General features: G+C 39.3%; 1 protein-coding gene across 6 annotated transcripts in view; it reads left to right on the top strand.

Moving 5' to 3' along the window:
* Window positions 1–20,247, top strand: part of LOC308668714 (schwannomin-interacting protein 1) — a 337,391-nt gene extending 317,144 nt beyond the window's left edge. For 3 of the 6 annotated variants that reach the window (XM_081328785.1, XM_081328784.1, XM_081328787.1), the window contains 5 exons: window positions 870–1,067; window positions 4,728–4,851; window positions 6,227–6,320; window positions 9,825–9,875; window positions 19,562–20,247. In XM_081328785.1, coding sequence (XP_081184911.1) covers window positions 870–1,067; window positions 4,728–4,851; window positions 6,227–6,320; window positions 9,825–9,875; window positions 19,562–19,613 — 519 coding nt within the window. In that variant the 3' untranslated portion in view covers window positions 19,614–20,247. The remainder of the gene's footprint in view (window positions 1–869; window positions 1,068–4,727; window positions 4,852–6,226; window positions 6,321–9,824; window positions 9,876–19,561) is intronic. The other 3 variants (XM_081328786.1, XM_081328789.1, XM_081328788.1) reach the window with 1 other exon arrangement.
* Window positions 20,248–23,571: the final 3,324 nt, after the last annotated feature.

Raw genomic sequence — 23,571 nt, 5'->3', positions numbered from 1 at the left:
ACAACTGCTTGCTGGAGGATTCTGGGTATTAAAGTCTACATATTTTAAAAGTTGCTGAGATTGAGAAATACCAGTATAAAAGATAATGAATACCCTTTCATTTGTCACCGGGAATTACATGCGTGGCAAGGACAGCTGCTCTTGATGGCTTGGTTAGTCGAGAATCCAGTGCTAATAATGGGCAACAGAGAGGCCTTATACAGCTGTCTAAGCTCTCTACTTCTAGAATCGGGATGCACTATATGCTGGCTAAATTTGACAGTGACATTTAAATATGTTTTAAATAATATTCAGTGCTTTTCCTTTATGATTAAAGTTCTCATCAAAACATGAGACTTTCAGTTTGGGGGGGTTAATTGTTAAAACTAATTTTGGATTTGACTCCCATGTACTTGCTCGCCCTATTGATTTCTCTGATGTGGCCCTACCCACTGCAAGTTAAAGGATGATACAAATGCTATGGAAGAATAGAGTTCTATTTATTTATGTGCTGCCTGATTCCCAGTAACTGTAGGCAGCTTACAGATTGTTAAACTTTAAAACACTTTAACACAAGAAAAAAAACTTTAAAACAAGAAAAACAGTCCTAAGCAAAAATGGAACAAAGATGGCAGAGATAACAAACTCAAAGAAGCAAAGAAGGCTTCAGATACACTTGCCAAAGATAGGTTTGTTTATGTACATGAACATACACGCACATATATAATAGTATTGCCCACTTATGTTATTTACATCAGTGTATGACTTTTTTATTGGTACATATATCAAGTAATTACAGAGTCAGGTAATCCTTTTTTTACATCAGTATGTGGGATCTTAAAATCTTAAAGTAAGTCCATGCTTATTTTACATTTGCACTTTTTTTTTAGAGCAAGCAGAGCTCTTCCTATTCTGACAGAGATACTACTGAGGAGGAATCTGAATCCTTGGATGATATGGATTTTCTCACAAGACAAAAGAAACTTCAAGCTGAAGCCAAAATGGCTCTGGCGATGGCAAAGCCAATGGCCAAAATGCAAGTAGAAGTGGAAAAACAGAATAGGAAAAAATCTCCAGTAGCTGATCTTGTATGTATCGCATAAAAATTCATGCCTTTAATTTCCTTACATTTTTGGACTTTCCATAACCTTTGTGGAGGGAAGTATTTATAAATTAAAGTGCTTGTAATTTTTTTTGTACACTTAGAATATTTTTTTAAAATAAGGTAAGGTTATTCCTCAAGTTACAGCCGTTTGTTCAGCAGCCATTCATAGTTACAAAAGCTACTGAATAGGAGGGACTTACAAGCAGTCGACAATGTTGCAGCTGTTGCAAGGTCCCTGTACTAATGTGATCATAATCTGGGCTCCTGGCAACCAGATTTCATGTATGGTGGTTGCCATGCACTGTAGTCACATGATCACAATTTGCAACTTTCCTTGCAGCCTCCCACAAGCAAAGTCAATGGGGAAACCAGCAAGGAAGATTGCAAGTCACTCTTGTTAAGTCCTTCCTGCTCTCTCAGTAGCCCTCACTTAATGATCTGTGATCGTCTCTTTAAAATGGCAATGGGGAATGCCATTGCTAAGCAGCATGGTCACATGACCTTGTGTTGTATGATCACATAATTTAGCAATGGAAGTACTGGTTCCAATTGCTATTATAATCCTAGGACCACTTGCATTTGAATTGTATTTTATATACAGCGCATTCAGAAAGTATTCAGACCCCCTTCGCTTTTGGGAATTTTGTTATGCTGCAGCCTGATACTGCAGTTGTGGAACATCTTTTCTTTTTCTCATTAATCTACGCTCAGTACCCCATAATGACAAACCATTGTTTACTATTGAGTGGCTTTTGTGGAAAGCCAGAAGTAAACACCAAGTTCTGGCAAAAGCATCATAAATTTTCAGGTGATCACTGCACATATCCAAAAAAATGAGCGCCCAAAATGCATTCATGTAACAGGGGACAGACATTCAAATCCAGGTCATAAGTACCCTTTTGAAGGGTACGTGATAACTTTAAACAGTCGCTAAGCAACAGTTTGTATGTCAAGGACTACTTGTACCAATGCTGGCAAAAGTGGTGAGATAAAAGAGGTAATGAAGGTAACATTTTCTCAGCCTTCAAATTTTTCTTGCACATGCCAGTTTTACATTTCCCTGTTTCATAGAAGAGATACTCCTCCCTCTTCAATCTAAAATTCTATGGCCCATTAAGTACAGTACCATCAGATTCTGCTGCAAGTGTGAATGGCATCAATACACAGTTTTAGTGATTAGGGAGTTTCCTTAACACATATTTCTAATATGTGCCCCCTACAAAATCTTTAATCATTATGATCAATGATTGTAGCTATGATCTGTGACCTATCATTTTGTTGTTGTATGTACATTGAGAGCTTATGCACTGGAGACAAATTCCTTGTGTATCCAATCACACTTGGCCAATAAAGAATTCTGTGAGACTATATATTCTGTGCACTGATATGGAACCAAGAATTTATATAGGTAGTCCTCGACTTATTATCACAAATGAGCCCAAAATTTATGTTGCTAAACAACAGTATTTAAGTGAGTTTTTGCCCCATTTTACCAACTTTTTTTGCCACAGTTAAGTAAATCACTGCAGTTGTTAAGTTAATAACACGGTTGTTAAATGAATCTGGCTTCCCCCATTGGCTTTGCTTGTCAGAAGGTCTCAAAAGGGGATCACATGACCTTTCAGTCATCATAAACACATGCCGGTTGCCAAACTCCTGAATTTTGATCACATAGCCATGGGGATGTAACGGGTTGTAAGTGTAAAAAATGGTCAAAAGTCATTTTCTTCAGTGTCATTGTAACTTTGAATGATCACTTAATGAATGTTGTAAGTCGAGGATACCTGTATGTGCACTGTTCAGGACACTTTAATATAATATAATCAGCCTGACCTCAATACCTGGGAAGATTCTGGAAGAGATAATCAAACAATGAATCAGTGAACACCTAGAGGCAAACAAAGTCATCACTAAAAGCAAACATAGGTTTGTCAAAAACAGATTGTGCTATACAAATCTTATTACATTCTTTGACCAAGTGACAAAATTAGTGGACTAGAGGAATGCTGTGGATATAATTTACTTGGACTTCAGTAAGGCCTACTACTTGATAAGATAGAAAAATGTGAATTAGACAGCATCACCACCAGATGGATTCATAGCTGGCTGACCGGTCGTACTCAGCGTGTGGTCCTCAATGGAACTGCATCTACAGGGAGGGAAGAGTGTAGTGGGGTGCCCCAGGACTCTATCCTGGGCCCAGTGCTCTTCAACATCTTCATCAGTGATTTGGACGAGGGGATAGATGGGGAACTTACCAAGTTTGCAGACATCACCAAGCTGGCAGGAATAGCCAACACTCCTGAAGATAGGCTTAAGATACAGGAGGATCTGGACAGACCTGAACACTGGGCGCTATCTAACAAAATGAAATTCAATGGTGAAAAAAGTAAGGTTCTACATTTAGGCAAGAAAAAACCAAATATACAGGTATAGTATAGGTGGTACCTTGCTCAATAGTAGTAACTGTGAGAGGGATCTTGGAGTCCTGGTGGACAATCACTTCAATATGAGCCAGCAGTGTGCTGCAGCTGCCAAAAAAGCCAGCACAGTGCTAGGTTGCATTAACAGAGGGGTAGAATCAAGATCATGTGAAGTATTAATACCACTTTACAATGCCTTGGTAAGGCCACACTTGGAATACTGCATCCAGTTTTGGTCACCACAATGTAAAAAAGATGTTGAGACTCTAGAAAGAGTACAGAGAAGAGCAACAAAGATGATTAGGGGACTGGAGGCTAAAACATATAAGGGATGGTTGCTGGAATTCGTTATGTCTAGATTAATGAAGAGAAGGATGAGGGGGGACATGATAGCAGTGTTCCAATATCTCAGGGGCTGCCACAAAGAAGAGGGAATCAAGCTATTCTCCAGAGCGCCTGAAGGCAGGACAAGAAGCAATGGATAGAAACTAATGAAGGAGAAAAGCAACCTAGAACTAAGGAGAAATTTCCTGACAGTTAGAACAATTAACTAGTGGAACAACCTGTCTCCAGAATTTGTGAATGCTCCAATACTGGAAGTTTTTAAGAAGAGACTGGACAGCCATTTGTCTGAAATAGTATAGGGTTTTCTGCCTGAGCAGAGGGTTGGACTAGATGACCTCCAAGGTCCCTTCCATCATCATCATCATTATTGATCATTGCACAGTCAGCCAGATGTTTAGACTGGATTTGGCATTTTTGTCTACCTATCGAGTCCTTACCAAGGACCTGGGATAGGCTGATGTGGATGATTGATGGTGTTACAGATATCGTCGCAGGATGGAAGCAGTTCCTAGTAAGGCCACCTTTTGCAATTGACTAATGGCGAATTTGTCAATGCCAATGGTGTTCAATTGGTGCTCCAGTTGTTTTGAGATTGCACCCAAGGCGCCTATTACTATTGGTACTACTCTTGCTTGCCTTTGCCGCAGTCTTTCTATTTGTAGGTCTTTGTATTTTGTTATCTTCTCCAGTTCTTTCTCGTCTATTCTGCTGTCTCCAGGCACTGCTACATCATCATCATCATCATCATCATTATTATTATTATTAAAAATATTGATGTTATTACTACTGTGTTGACATAGAAAGTTGATTGTTGCAAACAAAGAGTGTGCTGCTAAAACTAATGCATGCCTTAAATGTTTTAATGCTATTTTTAGCTGCCACATATGCCTCATATAAGTGAATGCTTGATGAAGAGAAGTTTAAAACCCACAGACTTGAGAGATATGACAATTGGGCAACTACAAGTGATAGTCAATGATCTACATTCACAGATAGAAAGTAAGTGGAAATACTTCTGCAATTTTTCTTTGTCTCACTATTATTCCCAGTTTTTAAGGTCAAGGTCCTATATATTAGGTTCCATTATCTCCATGGCAAAATTATAATGAAATACTAGATAAGAATAAATCTTATCATTGGACACCATGTCTCTACTAGTAGCTTGGGAACTAATTGTTATTTTGTAATTTGCACACAGACTTCCTCAGGGTTCTTCAGCTGAATAAAGTGACATTAATAAATTGGTATTAATATTCTCATCTAAGATGGGAGAATAGATTATACGAGTTAATGGGATGATGGGAGAGAGTGCAGACATCCTCAAAAAAAATGAATTCTAGGCTAGAAATACATCTGTTTTTCCCAGTACTGTATGAAAGAGCTTGGGTTTTTTTCTGGGAGTAAAAGACAATTTGGAGTCAAATTCAGCTTTTGGGTTAGGTTAATGATTTGCCATTGCCTTTTGTCACTTTTATTAACCACTCTGACCCCAGAGAATGGCTCAATTTGTCATGGAGAATTTGTGAATTTTTATATAAATACATCATGTTTATATATTGTGTATGTTTTAATGCTATGTGATTTGTTTTCCTTTTATTTTTTGTTTTTATGTGGTATGCCATCCAGAGACACATTGTTTGGGTTGGGGAGCCTTATAAATCTAGCAAATAAATAAATGTTCACCTTCTGGTGAAGCTGCAACTTGCCAACATTAGTTATGGTCCTGACACATATGGAGGAGACAGGTGGAGAAATACTATGAGTCCTTTATCTAATTAGGGAGTAAGGAATTCATTTTAGTTGTTTTCTTCTGACATGAAATCAGTAGCTGTTATGGTAAGAACAATAGCTGCTTTCATGTGTCTGTAGAGCCAGGGCAGCATCTTACATCAGTCTTTCCTATCATGTGGTTCTCCCGATGGGTTGGCATTAAAACATAGATGTTTAGTCCCAACACAATTGGAGGGCACGACCTCTTAGATAATGCAGCTTCTGACCTTGGCAATATCCTGATGGCAAATGCAGCTTTAGTCCCTTAGATATTCAGTAGTGAGGATTTTCCATCAATTCCTTCAGCTAAAGAAAAGCCAGATGTTCTATGGATTGCCTGTCAATTTAAGATTCTGTGCTGCCATGAGAATTTGTCCTTGATTATCCCACGAGACCTACAACAGTATTATTTCAGTATTTTGCTACCCACTATTCTTAAAACATGACTTCATATCCTTCCTAATTTATATGTAAGCCAAAAAACTAATGAAGACCATTATATTGTTTGGAATGAGTTATCAAATGTATGCTTCACAGTGGCTAAAAGTATCCAAAATGTTAGGGACAGAAGAGAAGTAAGTCTAAACTTCTTTTTCAAAATCAGGTTTAAATGAAGAATTGGTGCAACTGCTGCTTATTCGAGATGAACTGCACACAGAGCAAGATGCAATGCTGGTAGACATCGAAGACTTGACCAGGTTAATATCAGTGTCTATTAAATTCTGTTGGTAAGGCTTGTATGAAAATCATTTCATGGGGCAAATGACCTGTCACTGCTTCTTTGGGTGGCAGGCAATGTTCTGAATTCCTCAAACTATTTTCTCATCAACGTAAGCTTGGATCATAGAAAGCTATAGAAAATCTCTAAGACCTATGAGTTCACAGGTTGAAATGGCTTATTTTGTTTAGGGCTACACAACAGTGGCATTCACAGCAAGCCAAGATTTCATCAAAGAGATGAAACAAGCACCGTGATGCTACCACATGTCCCACTTATTTGGCTGTTTACTTTTATTTTATTTTACAAACCAATATCATAAAATAATATGCAGAAGCTTTATTTCTCCAGAACTCTTATTCAGAGCAGAAGTTGAGTAAATACCATGAGAAGGAATAATTATTTTTTTAAAAAGCTGTCCTCTTACAACATTCTTTAAGATACAATGCAAGAAATTTTTTGTATTAAATATTTACCTTCAGTTGCTACCAAGCAAATGTGGCTGAAGCACCCAACCAAAAGAACAGGTACCATTCCTCCTTTGATAGATAATGGCGTTTGGGTAAATAACTGGCCCTCTTGAATCAAAGTTTGAAACATTGAAAACAAATCTGGTTTGGTAAAGAGTATCCATCATTATTGCTGGTAGGTTTTTGATTCTGGGTTTGTTTGTTTTGCTACTTTATTTTTAACTAGACTAGTACCTGATTTTGTGTTGATTTTATGCATGTGGCTTTGTCCTTTAAAATCAGAAGATGGATTGCAGATTTTGCCAATCAGACAATTGTCTCTGATTTATACTTTCCTATCTGGTTATTAATGGAGTTTCTTGAATCACTGAATCAATCTGTAATTTAGAATTCAAACTTTGTATTTCCTCTAATTGCTTCTAGTGTGATAGTTCTTCAATTTTTGTCTCTCCTTTGCTTTAGAAAGATCTCGTTGGCAGGGAAATAGTAAACGTTGCTTCAAGCACAGGTATAGCCACTTAATAATAATAATAATAAGTTGGAAGGGACCTTGGAGGTCATCTAGTCCAACAGGAAACCCTATACCATTTCAGACAAATGGCTGTCCAGTTTCTTCTTAAAAACTTCCAGTGTTGGAGCATTCACCACTTCTGGAGGCAGGTTGTTCCAATGGTTAATTGTTCTAACTGTCAGGAAGTTTCTCCTTAGTTCTAGGTTGCTTCTCTCCTTGACTAGTTTCCATCCGTTGCTTCTTGTCCTGCTTTCAGGTGCTTTGGAGAATAGCTTGACTCCCTCTTCTTTGTGGCAGCCCCTGAGATATTGGAACACTGCTATCATGTCACCCCTCACTCTTCTCTTCATTAAACTAGACATCCCCAATTCCAGCAACCATTCCCTATCATTGATAAAGATGTTGAAGAGCACTGGGCCCAGAACAGAGCCCTGGGGCACCCCACTACACACTTCCTTCCATGTAGATGCAGTTCCATTGAGGACCACACACTGAGTACGGCCTGTCAGCCAGCTGCTTCTTCATTCTAGAGTCTGTTTTAAGATGTTCATCTAGACTAGAATTCCAACTGCTGTTGGATTCTATTTCTGCCACATCTCTTTCTCAATAATCTAGCTATTGGGGTTTTTCTCCCTAATTTTGCTATATCTTGCTAAGGGCTCTTTCTCATGGTTGCATTAATATGCATTCTCGAGTTGTTGTTAAAAAAGTATGGCAGTATAACTTCTGCTGCCCTGATTGTCAGAGGGTTCTCTTAACATTGTGTCTCCTCCCAACCAGCTTCGTCAGGCTTTCTTGTCACTCTTCTGGAGGTGTAGAAGACAGGCTTGAGCAAGTGTGGTGCATGCCTGGGATGAAGGCTTTAGCTGCTTCTCAGTTAGCTGAAGTGATGAGTCAGAGCTGCTTTGCAATAAGGTCATCCAGTGACTCAGATCTGCAGAAGCAAGTCTTCCCCTTAACACTCTATGTGCCTAGGAACTGGATCTGGCTTCTGAAGGAGTGCTTTAAAAAGCCAGAATTTGAAATCCAAGTTGTTTCTAGCTATGGTCTACGAGTGTCCTGGCTGCCAGCTCAATAGAGCAGAGGAGGAATACAGTGTAAAGTAGGTTACACGAGCTACGGTTGCACACAGCTCCATCTATTTTATCCTAGGCCCATCTTCTATCTTTTCAGCTAAGTCAGCTGAGCTATTTTTGGACACCAGTTTACTGAGCTTCCCTTTTCTTGGGCCAAAGAGGAAGCTGAGAACTCTTTGTGAATTTCACCATAGTATATCCCAAATATACCAAATGGCATTGGAGTAGGCAAAATGGCACGCTTCTCTTTTCACCTACCCATAATAAAAGCAATAGCAAACATAACCCAACAAAATCTTTCTGACAACAGAAAACCTATAATATACTCATTTGGGACAAAATCCATGAAAAATCAACTGGCAGGGATTAGTTACAGTATTTTGATAGATTGATAGATTGCTGGACACAAATTTAATAATAGGAATAGCAGTTTGTCACAAGAATAGTATACTAGTATCTATAAGGAGTTCACAAAACACAGGTCATGCATTAGGTAGGCAGATGCCCCAGCAGAAATCCAGTGTCCAGCCTTTCCTTCAGCCCAGCAAATTGGCTGTGAAGGGCAGTGATCACTGCAAGATAGGCAGTGTACCTACTGCAGCCTTGACAAGCCAATAGGAGTCAGCAAATGCCTATCGTTAACCACATCATCACTATTGTAATGAATGAAGTATCATAGATCATACAAGCTCTAGGATGGAGCAGATGGAAAACACAACTAAGAACTGGAACTGTAAGGATTAATTTAGACCCTTCTACATTAAGTTGGGAATAACATGTAGGCTACCTTATGAGGATATAACTCTCTAAAAACAGTGGGGCATCTATGCCATAAGGACTTGAGGATGTCCCCAAAATTGCCTTTTTAAAAAAAAAATATGTAGTTCCTTTGTTTCCTGCTTCTTGCTTCATGGGATAGTTGACATATATGCTGATGAATTTTCCATCCAACCAGAAGGCTGCTGTTAATTATTTAAAGAATGGAACTGTGGTTGGCCATAGAAAATGATTTTGTACTTTTTGACTTGAGGGAGCAAAATCAATCAAAATAATCCAAAGATGGCTAGAAGATCAATGAAGTTAAGTTTATGAATGTAGCTTCACCCTCCCCCCTGCAATTCTGAGTGTATTTACCAAAGAATCAAATAGATAGAATTTGCTGGAAAAAATGCTTGTAGGTATGATGGGGAAATTCACAAATTACACGATTCAGAATACATGTTGTGTTTCTATGATTAATTCATACAATTTGCCAATTGATGCATACAATGACTTGAAATTGATTAATTTTGCTCTGGCTGGATTTTTCACCTCAACTTTTGATAGATTTTAATCCTAAAAGAGAAGAATTCATCATCTGTAAACCAAGACTTAACTGAGCCAAAGCAAATCCAACTATGTTTTTTTCTGTAATATTTCTCTTACAGTGTGGCCCCCTCTCAATTCCATGATAATTTAGCACCATTGCTACAGACAAGGTAAAATATAATTAAAAAAAACCTCTGTTTATCCAGATCTCTCTAATCCGTCCCCTCCTCTTGCAATATTCACTCTTTTCTCCTTTTGTAAACCCTGTGTTGTCCTTTGCTCCAAATTACTTTCCTATTTCCCAGATTGTCTCATTAAGAAAGTCTCTGTGGTAATTTCACAGCAATATATGCTAGACTGCCTTTCTTGTAATTTTCTTCCATGTAATGTTGTGCGTGCTACCACTGATCTAACATCTTCAAAATTCCAGGAATGTAAATTCATACAATATCTTCAGTGCTTATTTTTGATGCCACACCATTAATTATTCAACCACATGGCCTTTTTGATGGAACAAAGGTTTGGATGGGGTAATTTAGATATGACTATTTGATAAATACATGTACATTTCCCTTCTCTCCTCCCCCCTTCCCAATACTTTTGTACATAGTAGTTTGAGAACTCAGGAAGTTTTGAACTCTTAAGTTTCATAAAAATCTGAAGGGTTTGGAGTGAAAAATCACTTCAAATTGTGAAAAAAGTAAGTTGTACATAGGACACATCCTATTTTAATCAAAATGCTTTTCAAATATATAATTTGTCTGCATTAAAAGTTTGAGCTGCTATATTTTAATTGTGAATGTTGAAAAAAAGAAAGCATAGATTTATCTCGATTCATCAAGACATTCATTATGAAGTAGAATCCATGTTAATCTGAGCTCAGTCAATACTTGCAAGGGCACATTTTATAGGCAATGAAATACCTAAGCTAGCTTTTCCCAATTTTTGAAGTGTCCTTTAAAGATGTTGAAACTGTAACTCTCCTAATAGGCGTAGCCAGGATATCTGAGAATCATAATAGAAGTATAACCAGAAGAATACCAGGTTATAGATGAATGATTGAAGCAGATTAATGTTTTATGTCTTTTTGAGCCTTATCAGTAAAATATGGTGAGCACACATCATATTTTTTCAGCAATTTTTGCAGCCCTTGATGATCAAATGGTCCTTATCTATAGACATCTGGAAAATTAGACTACTCTATTTCAAAATTGGGTATTTTCATTAATACATTTATCATTTTTATTATAATAATGAATTCTCCATTATGGATTTTCCTGAACTTGAGGAGTCATACATAGTAAAAAAAAAGGTGATGGATAGTATCTATAGAAATAATTCTATGCCCTCTAGGGACAAAATTAGGGAATGCATTTTTGCTCAGCTATGAAAACAAGTGGCTACAAAGGACCAAACTGAAGAGACATTAAGAATATCACTGGAAATTTCGTAATGGTTTGTAGAAAACATCAAGCTCTAAGATTTTACTTTTTAAAGAATAGCCACATGGAAAGAGTTGGTTAAACTATTTTCTTGTTGCAATCTCAATAGAAGTGCCATCTTATTGCTAACAGCTTCTGAAAAAAGCAACTTCCCATTAGAGAGTTAAAATTTAGATGGCAATTGCTACTATCTAAATGGTTTTTTTAAAAAATAGACAGCTTTATAAGGACAACTTTTCCTCTCATCTTTGGACTTGAAATAATGAAGCCTTTTCCCCTTCATCTTGTTTGGACCTGAAAGTGTAACCTGTTCAAAGGTTATACTTAAAAATGATAAAGGAGCACTCATAAAGAACTAGGGTCTTTACCAGGGGTAGGCACCCTTAGCTCTTTTATGACTCAAGGACTTCAACTCCCAGAATTTCTGAGCCAGCCGTGCTGGCTCAGGAATTCTGGGAGTTGAAGTCCACAAGTCATAAAAGAGCGCTGGCTCAGGAATTCTGGGAATTGAAGTCCACGAGTCATAAAAGAGTGCTGGCTCAGGAATTCTGAGAGTTGAAGTCCACGAGTCATAAAAGAGCGCTGGCTCAGGAATTCTGGGAGTTGAAGTCCACGAGTCATAAAAGCCAAGGTTGCCTACCTCTGGTCTATACTCTAGTTGCATCTATTGCTCCCTCTTGAATCTGGAGGTATGCAAGGGAAGCATTTATTCACAGTTGCTTGAATTGGTGTAAGTCTCTTTGAACTCTGCTCTTATAGAAACTCAGTATGGAGAAACTGGAAGCATAGAAGCACTGTCTGTGCAGATTCTTAATTCTCAATCATCTGGGTCATGGTTTTCACCTTTTTCTGGACTTTCTTTGTGTTTTCTTTGCAAATGTTTTGTTTGTCATCCAAGAAGCTTCTTCAGTTCAACGAAAACACCAAGAAAGTCCAGTTGCCTTTTGAAAAAAAACACCTTTGGGCCTTAGAAGCACAGGTACATAGCAAGGTTGACTAATCAGGATGGGAGAGCTAACATTAAGCCACAAGTTATTAAATCATCAGACTCATGAGATGGAACTATATTCCATTGTAAAATAACATGATTTACAAGCTAAAGTATCTAGTCAGTTAAAATGATTAGATAATAGGAAGTGGAAGAAACCTTTTCCAGAAGTTTTTGGGAGCTGCGATATTTTAATAAATAAATAAATATGAAAATAATAGTCCAATTTGATATCTTGCACATTGTTTCCTAAAAATTAACTGTAAAGAGATGTGAAAACATTTGAACTCAATAATATATCAAAATCTTGGATACAGCCATGATACAGATAAGTGCTCAACTTACAACTGGTCGCTTAATGGGATACTTCTGACTTGCTTTTGAAATTCTGATGGCCAGGGGGATCATGGTCCCCTGACTGCATTTTGGGCATTTGGCAACTGGGCTGCAGTGTTCTGTAGTCACATGGTCACATTTTATGGTGGTTTTGCCAAAAATCAGCATTTACTTTTGGTTTTTTTAGCAAAACTGTGCCCATGGCAAATCATCTATTTCCTTAATGGCTGCAGTGATTCATTTCACCACCACCACAAAAAAGGGTCAAAAAGTCAGGTTGGTCATATGACCAACCCACTTTATGACCATCACAAGTTACGATTCCATTGCTGTTGTAACTCGAGCAGATATACTGGTGTGTTTCTTATCTCTTCTCTCTCATGGGCTTTCCAGTTTTAAACCATTCATTTTAAATGTTAAAATGTGGACTTCAACTCCCAGAATTCCCCAGCCAGCATCAGAGTTAATAATTATTTTTATACATTTTTTTCTCTTTTTGTGTCTCTTTGTTTCAGTGAATGTATTCTAACATTTGTTCATAGCTTCAATCATGAAGGAGAAAGATGAACTAGAAAAAAAATACAGTTAGCACAATAATTCTCGTCAATTAAATATTTTTTTTCTTTCATATTCAAAATGACAGTATGGTCCAAACTTTGAATAACTCCAGAGAGAGCACCTAAACTTATGTGAAGATAGGTGCAGTCCTGCAGCCACAGGGATCCTTACCCATTGTATAAAAGTGCTCATGTTTATATGCTCTTGCACAAAATGTTTGGGAGCCAAGCTCTGAAGCCACAATTTCTGTGTATTTCTTGATATTCGCTTCTTCAGCAGCAAAAAGTAACTGAGGACTGAGAATATTTCTCCCATATTTGTTGGAGGGGGAAAAAGAACAGCCATTATCCCAACCTTGTGGTAATTTTGACAAAATATGGTTAGTGAGAAGTAAATGGACCCAGTATTTACTCTGGATTTTATCCTTGCATGACAGGATAACAGGTGAAGGGATTGCTTCATAGATGAAATGTGGTATGAAATAGCCCAACATGCTTATACAGCACCAAAGCAGCTCTTAAATTTGTTTAGGAAAAAGATACTGAAAGTAAAAAATGCTTTCTATCTTTGTTTCTTTTTGAAGACAAAGATTACGCAATTTTATGTTCTCATCTTCTTTGACAGTTGGGATGAGTTTCATTTTGGCAGCAGACGTAATTCAGAGGCTGTCAAGGCCAAGTGAAATCCAAGTGAACACCGTAGTGTAAAATGTGTCAATCTCCCATCTAACTCTGTGAACTCTGAGACAAGTCAGAAAGATTGATAAGGAAAGAATTTTAATTTGGATTTCCCCCGTTTCCTTCAGGCGCATTATTACTATGCTACTCATAACATTTGTTTCCTTCTCATGTTCTTCTACGCATTGTTGGTAGTTTTATTGTATTTTGTCTGGGAGTGGTATTTTGATATTCTTCTAGACCAGGGGTGGAAAATCATGGCCCTTTATGGCTTGGCTCAGCATGGCTGGCTCAGGAATTCTAGGAGTTGAAGTTCACAAATCATAAAAAAGCCATGGTTCCCCACCCCTTTTCCAGATGATGAAGGGGCACAGCTTAACAAGATTAATCTTTGGAAGAAGAAGGTAAAACCTGTTTTTTCTCTTGAACCTTCTAAAACAAAATGTGTGTAAACATTAATGCACAAACACATTTTAAAGTAATCAGTAATCTTGGGATGAGGCCATTATATATATATGTTGTTGTTAGTTGCGAAAGGTCGTGTCTGACCCATCGCGACCCCATGGACAACATTCCTCCAGGCCTTCCTGTCCTCTACCATCATCTGGAGTCCATTTAAGCTCACGCCTACTGCTTCAGTGACTCCATCCAGCCACCTCATTCTCTGTCGTCCCCTTCTTCTATTGCCCTCAATCTTTCCCAGCATTAAGCTCTTCTCCAGTGAGTCCTTCCTTCTCATTAGGTGGCCAAAGTATTTAAGTTCCAGTTTCAGGATCTGGCCTTCTAAAGAGCAGTCAGGGTTGATCTCCTCTAGGACTGACTGGTTTGATCGCCTTGCAGTGCAAGGGACTCACAGGAGTCTTCTCCAGCACCATAGTTCAAAGGCCTCAATTTTTGGCGCTCGGCCTTTCTTATGGTCCAACTTTCACAGCCATACATTGCAACTGGAAAGACCAATGACTATATGCACTTTTGTTGGCAGGGTGATGTCTCTGCTTTTTAGTGTGCTGTCTAGATTTGCTATGGCTTTCTTCCCCAGAAGGAAGCGTCTTTTAATTTCTTGGCTGCAGCCCCCGTCTGCGGTGATCTTGGAGCCCAGGAAAATAAAATCTGTCACTACCTCCATTTCTTCCCCATCTATCTGCCAGGAATTGAGAGGGAAGGATGCCATGATCTTGGTTTTCTTAATGTTAAGTTTCAAGCCAACTTTTGCACTCTCCTTCTTCACTCGCAACAAGAGGCTCTTTAGTTCCTCTTCACTTTCTGCCATTAGAGTGGTATCATCTGCATATCTTAGGTTGTTGATATTTCTTCCGGCAATCTTAATTCCAACTTTTGATTCCTCTAACCCTGCCTTTCTCGTGATTTGCTCTGCATATAAGTTAAACAGACAGGGTGACAATATACAGCCTTGCCAGACTCCTTTCCCAATTTTGAACCAATCAGTGGTTCCGTGTCCAGTTCTCACTGTTGCTTCTTGACCCACATATAGGTTTCTCAAGAGACAAATAAGATGGTCTTGTACTCCCATCTCTTTAAGAACTTGCCACAGTTTATTGTGATCCACACAATCAAAGGCTTTAGCATACTCAATGAAGCAGAAGTAGATGTTTTTCTGGAACTCCCTAGCTTTCTCCATGATCCAGCGTATGTTGGCAATTTGATCTCTAGTTCCTCTGCCTCTTCGAAATCCTGCCTGTACTTCTAGTAGTTCTCGATCCACATACTGCTGGAGTCTAGCTTGTAGGATTTTAAGCATAACTTTACTAGCGTGTGAAATGAGTGCAATGGTGCGATAGTTTGAACATTCTTTGGCACTGCCTTTCTTTGGAATTGGAATGTAAACTGATCTTTTCCAATCCTGTGGCCACTGTTGAGTTTTCCAAATTTGCTGGCAAATTAAGTGTAGCACTTTTACTGCATCGTCTTTTAAGATTTTGAATAGCTCAGCTGGAATACCGTCACCTCCACTAGCTTTGTTGTTGCTCAGCTTTTCTAAGGCCCATTTCACTTCACATTCTAGGATGTCTGGCTCGAGGTCAGTGACCTCCTCATCGTGGTTATCAGGGACGTTAAGCTCGTCCTTGTATAGTTCTTCTGTGTAATTTTTCCACCTCTTCTTAATCTCTTCTGCCTCTGTTAGGTCCCTGCCATTTTGGTCCTTTATCACAGGGCTTTTCAACCTTTTCACCCATTGTAACACTTTTAGGATAAGGCAGTGTCCGAGTACCAGCAGTCACCCAGCAAGGTGTCAGAAACTTGACCAAAAAAAAAGCAAAAAAATGATAAAGTACAGGTAGTCCTTGACTTACAACAATTTGCTTAGTGACTGTTCAAAGTTACGATGGCACTGAAAAAAGTGATTTATGACCATTTTTCACACTTATGACTGTTGCAACATCCCTAGGGTCATGTGATTTACATTCAGATCCTTGGCAACCGATTCCTATTTATGATAGTCACATTGTTCCAGGGACAAGTGATCACCTTTTGCAACTTTCTGACAAGCAAAGTTAGTGGGGAAACCAGATTCACTTAACAACCATGTTACTAATTTAATTTTTTTTCTCTCTCTCCCCCTTTCTCTTTCTCTCGCTCCCTCTTTCTCTTTCTCCTTCTCTCTCCCTCTTTCTCTCTCCCATTCTCCCTCTTTCTTCTCCTCTCTTTCTCTCTTTCCCTCTATTTCTTTCCCTCTCTCTATTTCTCCCTCTTTCTCTCCCTCTCTATTTTTCTCCCTCTTTCTTTCTCCTTCTCTCTCTCCCTCTTTCTCTCCCTCTATTTCTCTCTCTCTCCCTCTATTTCTTTTTCTCTCTCCCTCCCTATTTTTCTCCTCTCTCCCTCTCTCTCTTTCTCTCCCTCCCTCCCTCTCTCCCATTGTCCCTTCCTTCTTTCCTTCCTTCCCTCCCTCTTTGTCCTTTCCTCCTTCCTTCCCTCCCTCCCTCCCATTGTCATTTCCTTCCTTCCTTCCAAATCCATTTTTACCAAGAAACCTGATGCCCACTTAACTCTTTATGAAGCACTGGAGGAAAGTTGGGGAAGATTTATCAACGATACTTGGAGGTTGCTTGCTCATTTAATAAGCTTTATTTCAGCAACAGAAACACCTCGTATTCGCTCAGAGTTGATCCACGCATGCCAACAATGCTGCTGTGGACCACGGGGCAGGAAGGCGCCCTTCACATGGGAGGGATGGAAGACGCACCAAAGCACCCTGGCATGCATCAGGAAAACAAACGTGGGCCTAAATTCCAATCTGTTGCCTCAGGATAAATCCTTGGGGAGGGCATGCGCCGTCTGGCCACTTTGCTTTCCCCTTTGCTTTGCACATTGGGAAGAGGAGAGGGGGAAATCTCTTGAGCCCTGGGAGGGAGGCAATGTGAGGGCCGTGAGGGGTATCACAAGCTCACGGGGGGGAGGAAAAGAAGATGGACGCGAGTAGACACAAACACCTACCTGCTGAGGGAGTGGATGGCTCTGTCCCCTTCAGGCTCGCGCTTGCTTCTGGGGGAAGGATGACACGGTTGCTGCACAATGAGTCCCAGGGGAGGACGGGGCCTGTGCCCTTTGCGCGGCCTGATAGGTTCCTGCAGGCCGCCGCCAAGCAGCATGTTTTCTGGCAGCAAGTGAGCTGGGAAGGAGCAAGGGGGAGGCGGGGGGGGAGGAAGGCGACGCCGCGTACCAACATCCAGATGCTCCCGTAACCACCAGTGGTACGCGTACCACTGGTTGAAAAGCCCTGCTTTATCATGCCCATTTTTGAAAGAAATGTTCCCTTCATCTCTCCAATTTTCTTGAAGAGATCTCTAGTCCTTCCTATTCTATTGTTTTCTTCTATTTCTTTGCACTATTCATTCTTATCTCTTCTAGTTATTCTCTGGAATTCTGCATTCAATTGGGTGTATCTTTCTTTTTTTTCTCTTGCCTTTCGCTTCCCTCCTTTCCTCAGCTATTTGCAAAGCTTCCTCAGACAGCCATTTTGCTTTCTTGCATTTCTTTTTCTTTGGGATGGTTTTAGTTGCTACTTCTTATACAGTGTTGCAAACCTCCATCCATAGTTCTTCAGGCATTCTGTCTATCAGTTCTAATTCCTTAAATCTATTTGTCACCTCTACTGTATATTCGTCAGGGATATGATTTAGTTCATACCTGAGTGGCCTAGTGCTTTTTCCTACTTTCTTCAGTTTAAGCCTAAATTTTGCAATGAGAAGCTCATGATCTGAGCCACAGTCAACTCCTGGTCTTGTTTTTACTGACTGTATAGAGCTTCTCCATCTTTGGCTGCAGAGCACATAGTCAATCTGATTTCTGTGTTTACCATCTGGTGATGTCCATGTGTTGAGCCGTCTCTTCGGTTGTTGGAAAAGAGTGTTTGCTATGACCATCGTATTCTTTCTCGTATTATATCAGCCTGTGCCCTGCTTCATTTTGTACTTCAAGGCCAAACGTGCCTGTTATTCCGGTTATCTTTTGGCTTCCTTCTTTAGCATTCCAATCCCCCATGATGATAAGGACATCATTTTTTGGTGTTAGTTCTATAAGGTGCTGTAGGGCTTCATAGAACCGGTCAATTTCATCCTCTTTAGCACCGGTGGTTGGGGCATAGACTTGGACTATTGTGATATTGAATGGTTTGCCTTGGATTCGAACTGAGATCATTCTGTCATTTTGGGGATTGTATCCCAGTATTGCTTTTCCTACTCTTTTATTGACTATGAAGGCTACTCCATTTCTTCTGAGGGATTCTTGCCCGCAGTAGTATACCTAATGGGCATCTGAATTAATTTCACCCATTCTTGTCCATTTTAGTTCGCTGATTCCTAAGATGTCAATGTACAGTCTTGTCATCTCTTGTTTGATCACATCCAGCTTGCCTTGATTCATGGGTCTTACATTCCAGGTTCCTATGGAGAAAAAATCTTTACAGCATCGGACTTTCCTTTCACCACCAGACACATCCACAGCTGAGCGTCCTTTCGGCTTTGGCCCAGTCGCTTCATTCTTTCTGGCGCTACTAGTACTAGCCCTCTGCTCTTCCCCAGTAGTATATTGGACGCCTTCCGACTTGAGGGGCTCATCTTCCAGCATCATATCTTTTTTTTCCTTTTGGTACTGTCCACAGGGTTTTCGTGGCAAAGATACTGGAGTGGGTGGCGCAGTGGGCTAATGCCTCCTTAAGTAACACCAGCTGCCTGCAATTAGTGCAGGTTCGAGTCCCACCAGGCTCAAGGTTGACTCAGCCTTCCATCCTTCCGAGGTAGGTAAAATGAGGACCCAGATTGTTGGGGGCAATTAAGCTGACTTTGTAATAATGCCGCTTGGGGTGTGTGTGAAAGCCCTAATAAGCAGGCATATACATAGAAGGAAGGCTACTGCTAAGCTTGTAAGCCGCCCTGAGTCTTCGGAGAAGGGCGGGATATAAATGGAATAAAAATAAATAAAAAATAAATAAATTTCCTTCTCCAGTGGATCACGTTTTGTCAGAACTCTCTGCTATGACCTGTCCGTCTTGGGTGGCCCTGCACGGCATAGCTCATAGCTTCATTGAATTATGCAAGCCCCTTCGCCACGACAAGGCAGTAATCCATGAAGGGTAGATAGATAGATAGATAGATAGATAGATAGATAGATAGATAGATAGATAGATAGATAGATAGATAGATAGATAGATAGATAGATAGATGATAGATAGATATACTATTAATTTTATGAATGTATTAAATTTATAAAATATAAGACTAAACTAACTTCTTTGTCTTTCCTATCCCAAGATTGCGGTCGTTTTATATTAAAATGGAAAAAAAATGTTTCATGTTGTGTTTCTATGCAATAATGTAGCTTTTTCCATTTCTCTCCAGACATGCTGAAAGTCAGCAGAAGCACATGACTGAAAAAATGCCAACAAAATAAAAGGGGAAGCCATCCAACTGAAAAACAGACTAGAGGTTTTTTGCTTCTGTGGTTGTATAAACACTGATGTTCCACACCTGGCACACAAGAAAGTCAGTGTTAGCCATTGATTCTGGGCACAATCTGCCAAGCACCAAGAACCCTGCACGAATCCCTCCTTGAAACAATGGTGGATGCACAAAGTGCTTGGTGAATTGCTCCCTACTATCTGAAGCTTTATGTTCAGTGACTGGCCTAATTGCTTTTTTTAATTTATTTGCTGTTGGTTTGTTGTTTTTTTTACTTGTGCCACTAAATATTGGACATTTCAATAATCTTATTGTAGAACAAAATGTACAATTCTTATAAACATTGCAAACATGAAAAGAAGGAGGATAGTTTAACTTTTATTTTTGTTTATTTAGAGACTTTTAAGTTAAACAGTATTTTACCATTGACTACTTTTTATCATTTCACTGTAGTTTTAAACAAATGAGACTGTAATTTGAAGGTGCTATACAAGTAAAAGAAAAAAAATACATGCCTGCCTCGTAGTGAACTTGTAGCTTTCAGTAATATATATATATTTTACTCAGTTTTCAACATTTTGTGAATGTTGACTACCGAAAGTTCATTTTTAGATGTGCTATTTAACATGCGGTTGGGTTGAAAGAATTACCTTGAAAGTTTTATGTATAAATATGTAAAATAAAAACTAAAAATTTCTTTCATATGATGCCTTGTTGTTGATTAGTGGAACAATGTGATGACTTAAATGATATATATTTCACCATATATGAATGGTGAAATAATATTTTTCTATTTCCATCACCAAAAATGTGTGCACTTGTCTACCATTTTAAACATTTGCATTATGTTACTGTGCATTCACTGCGCATACACAATGATAGGCAAATTGACAAGTTTAAACTTAGTAAAAATACCTTGTAAGCTGATAATTTAAGTAATATTGCTGCTTACTATGTATAAATTTTGAATTTAAGGCTAAATAGCACACTTGATATAGCAGCTTTTACGAATTATTTATGGAACTTTATAGGGCATTGCAATTGATAACACTTATAACAAACATGCACGAACCATAGCAGTATTGAAGGAAATACTGTAGGCTTAAAGGGGGGGGAAAACCTAAGCAAAACTAAGTGGGGGAAAAAGCAGAAGAAAAAAAAACAGAGAAAAAACCCCCAAAATTAAATGCAAAGAAAAGAATTCAAAGTATTGAGCTGTTGAAAGATTTATTTATTTATTTATTTATTTATTTATTTATTTATTTATTTATTTGTTTGTTTGTTTTTATAAACTGCCCTTCTCCCGAGGGACTCGGGGCGGTGTACAGAGTAAGGTAGGTATACAGATTGAACAATAGTGAAAAACAATAGTAAAAACAAACTGGGACCCCAATTAGAGCTGATGTTCATTAGTTTTCTTAAATATAAAAGTCTTAATTATGTATACAAACAAACATTACAATTTATTTATCACGTTTATACCTTCTTAATTATAGAGCTGCTCCAGAATTTTATTTTATTTGTGTTTTTGCTCTTCAATGTTACACTTTTGCTACTAACATATTTGCTGCTTGTTCACAGCAGCTGTTTCTGCTACAGATTTCTCTCCCATTGCAGACTCAGATAGCTTTCTCCTTGCTGGACATCTCTTCCCTTGTGGATTTTTATGGAGGCAAGGATGTTTTTCTAGACTCCATTTACCGACTACTGCCTACGATTGTTGAACTAAGGCTTTCACTGTAGCCTGTTCTCTCTGCTCTGGTTAAGAGCTAGAAGAGAGGATTGGTTGCCTAGGTGTGAATAGAAGAGAGTCCTTAACCAACTGGTGAGATCAATAGGGGATGGGTCCTTATGTATGAGTGTTGTGTGCTTGCAAGTGGAATGAGAAGGTGGTTGCTGGGTGGTGCTGAGAATTAATAAAAATGCTAGTCCTTCATGGATTCTGGCTTCCTCTCCCAGGGATGAATCTATAATTAAAGGACAGACTTCTCTAACCTCCGGAACTTGGGGGCCTGGAATGGAGGATGGTGCTGTCTGTGGTGCAGTAGGGGTGGGTCAAAGTATGGTGGTGACAGGCATGGGGAGATATTGTGGGACACAAGGAGTGGACCACTCTCAAGGAATGCAGCATCATTGTCTTACACCACTTTCACATTCCAGCTGGTCTCAGCTCCTATATCTAGCAAACCTTCAGAGGCCCAATTTCTGCTTTTAAATGCCAGATTGTTCTGTAACAAACCTCCCGCATCTCCAATCTAATTGTCAATGAGATGGCTGACCTGGCATGAGACCTAGCTGGGTCCAAAAAAGGGAGGTGGCCCTTTCAGAGATTGCTCAGATGGCTTTAAGTGGGGCATCAGTCAAAATCCCAGAGCAGGAGTGAAGGTGTGGCAATAGTCATTCAGGCTTTCTTACAGCTTTAAGGGACACTGCTTTGCAGGTCACCAGATGTAAGACTCTGTTCATTAAGTTAAGCTCTTGGTATCAGTTGAGAGATTGCTGCTGTTGTACCAGCCTGTGGTGGAATGTAGTCTGGATTTCCAAGAGGGAGGGACTGATTTCCAGAGGGCAAAGAGGCAGTGTAGCTTGGAAAGCTTGGTCTTCAGGAAGAGAGTTAAAAAAAAGTTAAAATGGCTTAAACCTAGCTATTCCCAGGGTAAATCTATAGTTATGCAAATAGTTGCTTTAGTCTGGCAAAAGTTATGTCAGCCCCAAGAGCCAAAAATGGCAAATGGAGTTGCTTATGAGTAATCTCCTTTATTGTCTTCACTTATACAGAGAAACCTGCTAGACTAAAGCAACAAAATTACAGAGGTATTCTGGGACTAGCTAGGGCAGAGCCATTTTCGCCATTTTCCTTTGGTTTAGCTTACCAAACTTTGCGAGTTCCATTGCTCTATCCTGGAAAGCAGCCCATCCCTCTTGGGAATCCAGACTACATTCTATTACACCACCTGTCTGAGGTCCTTGACTACATATACAAATTAAATAATAATTATTATTATTATTATTATTATTATTATTATTATTATTATTATTATTATTATTATTATTATTATTATTATTATTATTATTATTATTATTATTATTATTATTATTTGGTTTGGCAGTAATATATTTCTGTTCCTGGCAAGTTAAGTTATGAGTGTCTTCTCCTAGTGTCTGGAAACTGTTTAGGGTCTGGATGGGGAACAACAGGTTTCAGCTGAACAATTGTCAAAACTGGCTTTTGGTTTCGGGGCCTGCCAGTTCAAAGACTGTGCCATATTTGGTGCTGGATGGGTTTGCAGTGCCTCAGACAGACCTGGTGTGCAATCTGAAGGTCCTCCTTGTCTCATGACTCTGCTCAAAGAGCAGGTGGTAATTATGGCTAGGAGGGGCTTTACACCACATCATGTTGCACATATTCCTAGTCAGAGGGGTCTGCTCAAGTCACTACTTCGTGTGCTTTGCATGGGGTGACCTTAAAAAGAATCCAGAAGCTTCAGTCTGTGCAAAATGCAGTAGCGTGCTTCTAGAAGAAGCACATGTTACATGTTACACCTCTGCTCCATGAACTGAACTGGTTGCCAGTTTGCTTCCAGGTGCCATTCAAAGTGCTGATTTTGAGTTTTAAAATCTTTCATGGCATGGGTTCAGAAAATTTGAGAGAACATCTCTCCCCAATTATATCTTCCGTCTCATCAGATCTGGCTGAACAGGCGTGCTGCCCGTCCTATTTGTAAGGAAGCTACACTGGTAAGTCTCTGGAGGCAGGCCTGCTTGAATAATCCCATAGAGCAGAGGTGTCAAACTCGCAATGTCATGTGATGTGTCACGATGTATCATGACTTTTTTTTCATTGCCGGCAATGGGGTGGGTGCAGTTTTGGCATTACGCATCCGGCCCGCGGGCCAACAGTTTGATACCCCTGCCATAGAGTATCTCACATAAAAGTCTGATTGAATTAG

The sequence above is a fragment of the Vipera berus genome, assembly GCF_964194415.1.
Source record: "Vipera berus genome assembly, chromosome: 5".
Lineage (NCBI taxonomy): Eukaryota > Metazoa > Chordata > Lepidosauria > Squamata > Viperidae > Vipera > Vipera berus.
The sequence above is the reverse complement of the archived record's forward strand: the minus strand, read 5'-3'. Positions and strand labels throughout refer to the sequence as shown.